At 45.8% G+C, this 2,933-nt stretch overlaps 1 protein-coding gene across 2 annotated transcripts in view; it reads right to left on the bottom strand.

Annotated features, from left to right (window-relative positions):
• The window catches only part of tspan11 (tetraspanin 11), a 42,386-nt gene that overhangs the window by 20,638 nt on the left and 18,815 nt on the right, over positions 1-2,933 (bottom strand). For both annotated transcript variants that reach the window (XM_050036671.1, XM_050036670.1), the window contains one exon: positions 1,442-1,633. In XM_050036671.1, coding sequence (XP_049892628.1) covers positions 1,442-1,633 — 192 coding nt within the window. The remainder of the gene's footprint in view (positions 1-1,441; positions 1,634-2,933) is intronic.

Below are 2,933 nucleotides of genomic sequence, written 5' to 3'. Positions count from 1 at the left end.
ATCAGTGTTTCCCACAGGATTTTTGGAGACTACATCCAACCCTGTAGGGGTGTCCGGGGGCATGCTCCCCTGGGAGAAAGTTTTGTATCTATTTGATTTAAAGGCATCAATCAGGTGAATTCTGAGAGCCAAGTTATGATGGCAGAATATGCCTAGATTTCAACATATTTGTGCTTTTTATGTGTGAAAAATGTTCTATTTTTATTGATAAAAACACTAGTGGTATGTTATGGTGAAGGGTTACACTTAAAATACGGCTAAGGATTAGTGGTTAAACATTTCAGTAATCAAAAGAAAAATGACTAACGTACTGATGGAGGGCTATTTTATTATTTTAAATCATGGGCAGACAAAATATTCTTTTAAAATTCTCTCACTCACAAACACAGTTACAGATACGCAAAACAATACAAAATACGCAATACGAAGAGAAAACAAAATTTAAGACTTTAATTACACACAAACAGACACAAATTACTGCTTTCCTTCTTCCCTCCCTCACGATTTGCAAGTATGGCACCCTGAATCAGAGCATTTAATTTTACACGGCTTCGAAAAGAAGATTTCAAAAGCCCTCTGGTAGTTGAATGCCTCTGGGACAGGCAACCCACTGGATCCGTGGTGTGCGCGATCCGGCCGAGGCCGAGGCGCCGGAGCTAATAGCGGCCATTCAAGTCAATGTAAGTTGCTCCACCAGCTGCCGCCTAGAAGCGGCCTGGCACTCCGCTCTGCCAAAAACACGCGCCGGGTCTATTTCTGATGGACGCCGCGCGATGGCACGTCAATTTGCACAGACCAGATGAGTCAAACAGGAAGTCAGGTGCAGAAAAGACGAGTATCCGGTCAATTTTCACAATAAAACACCCATGAAAACTCCAGATCGTATTTCACATGGCTACATCAACATGATGTGACATGCAACTACCATGAGCCAAATGAGAACGAGAAAGTTGTCAGAGCTTACTTCAATGGTGCTGTGTGTTGCCGTGCAGGTTAAGAGTTGTCTTAAATACAGCCACACAATTCTCTACTGATGTTTTCAGTGGGTGCGCCACTTTAAGTGGTCCAACCGGCAACTGGTTGAGACGATTTAGTTCCGCGTTCCACGTTGCCCCTCCGACTCTTCGGCAGGGGGGCCACAGGGGGGGCCGGACTCCGAGTTACGGGTGCACTGGCCCCTGCTGGCCCTCCCCTAAAACCGCCATTACAAACAGGGCAGGTGTGTAAGGACCCTTAGTTTCACTCACACGCACCTTAGAGCTACCCAGTAAACCTGCATCCTTCCATTGCTGTCAAGGCATCAAAAAATGTGAAAAAGTGAAATAATTACTACTATAAATTAGCAAATTTCATATTCTGACATCATATAGATTGTACACCATCTACCCCACACCTTTACAACCACCTCAGTCTGAACCCCCTCCAAGGGTCCCCATCTCACCGTGGACAGACAGCTTTTCTGCTCCCGGATGACAGCACAGCAGCCCAAGAAGCCTGTAACCACCACCAGGCTGCCGGCCAGGATTAGGATATACGCTGAGACAGCAAAAGTGCTGGAGGCCAACAGACTCAAGTAGTCACTCTTCTCCACCAGTGTCCAGACTCCTACGCCCAGAACAGCAGCTCCGCCCACCTAGAGGAGAAGGGGAGAGGAGGTGGTGGGGAGAAAGCGGTATTAGAACATTAAGATAAGGAGACAGATAGAGCTCTGAAAGCAAAAGCTTCCATAGAAGGAAAACTAGATTTAAAAAAAACAAACAATGAAAAGGTATGAGTCATAAAATGGAGACAGAGGAGATATGGATGGCTCAAACAGAGAAAGGTCGTACAGTGAAAACACAGTGTGTCATACCAATTCATGCTTGAAGAAAAACAGAAGACAAAAAAGTATGGCACTTTACAGGGCAGGAAGTGACAAGTAGGAAGCGAGTTCAATGCTACTCAATGAGTCACAAAATGCAACAACATGAGAGGACAGTGGGCGAGTGTAAAGGGCCATAAGGAGAGAGGAAACAGAAAGAGAAACAGTGAGGAGAGGCCAGGCGTAAAGAACAACAGCCACGGGAGCGGAGGGACTTCAAAGGTCAACTTAGGGCATAATGACCACTTCCTTACAAACAATCCTGGACAACAGACCCAGGGTGGCGTCCAGGATCTGTTCCTCTCATCAGTTTCCAAGGCGCACGGAGAGGAAATGCCTCAGAGAGTCTCTCCCCTTCATCCTCCCATTTAATTTCCATCAAGAGCAAGATCCACAAACTCACAGCAACACATGCCAAACCAAGGAGTGCCCCTTGGAGAAACAGGGGCCTGAGGGACATGACTCTTCCCAAACTATAGCATATGTAGGACTAGGACTGGGCGATAAAATAATAACGATAATTTAACGATATAATTTTCCTTGATAGAGATATAATAAATGTTTGACAAATCCTCCATAGAATTAAACCAGCCTTATGCCCATAGACTAGATTGTGCTAAGTGGCTAATGGGGATGTAGCTACTTCCATGTTTCAGATGATACGTCATGTTTGTAGTTGACCAATGAAGATGAGTTAACATATCACCTTGGGTTCGTCCTTCACCTTCTCAAAATGATCCCACACTTTGGATTTCCTGCCCGACATGTTATTAACTAGCCTGTGGAATCACTGCAGGTACCAGCCCTGGAAATTAGAGGCCATACACATGCCGTGTCTTTCACTGCCTGGAAAACCCAAGGTCCGGCGCTGGGCGCTACTCTTGTGCCTTTTTTGTGCCAGCGTTCAAGAGGTTGGCACAACCTGATCTCACAGAAATACGTGAAATGACCACGACCTCTTAACACCGCATTCCGTGGTGGCAGCACGTAATGGGTTGAAATTACGTGCTGCCACCACGAAAACAATGCCAATGTAAAGTCAATTAGGATCCTCTCCCGTGGTGGACACACG

The sequence above is a fragment of the Epinephelus moara genome, chromosome 23 (assembly GCF_006386435.1).
Source record: "Epinephelus moara isolate mb chromosome 23, YSFRI_EMoa_1.0, whole genome shotgun sequence".
Taxonomy (NCBI): domain Eukaryota; kingdom Metazoa; phylum Chordata; class Actinopteri; order Perciformes; family Serranidae; genus Epinephelus; species Epinephelus moara.
Note: the sequence above shows the minus strand (reverse complement) of the source record. Positions and strands in the feature narration are given on the sequence as shown.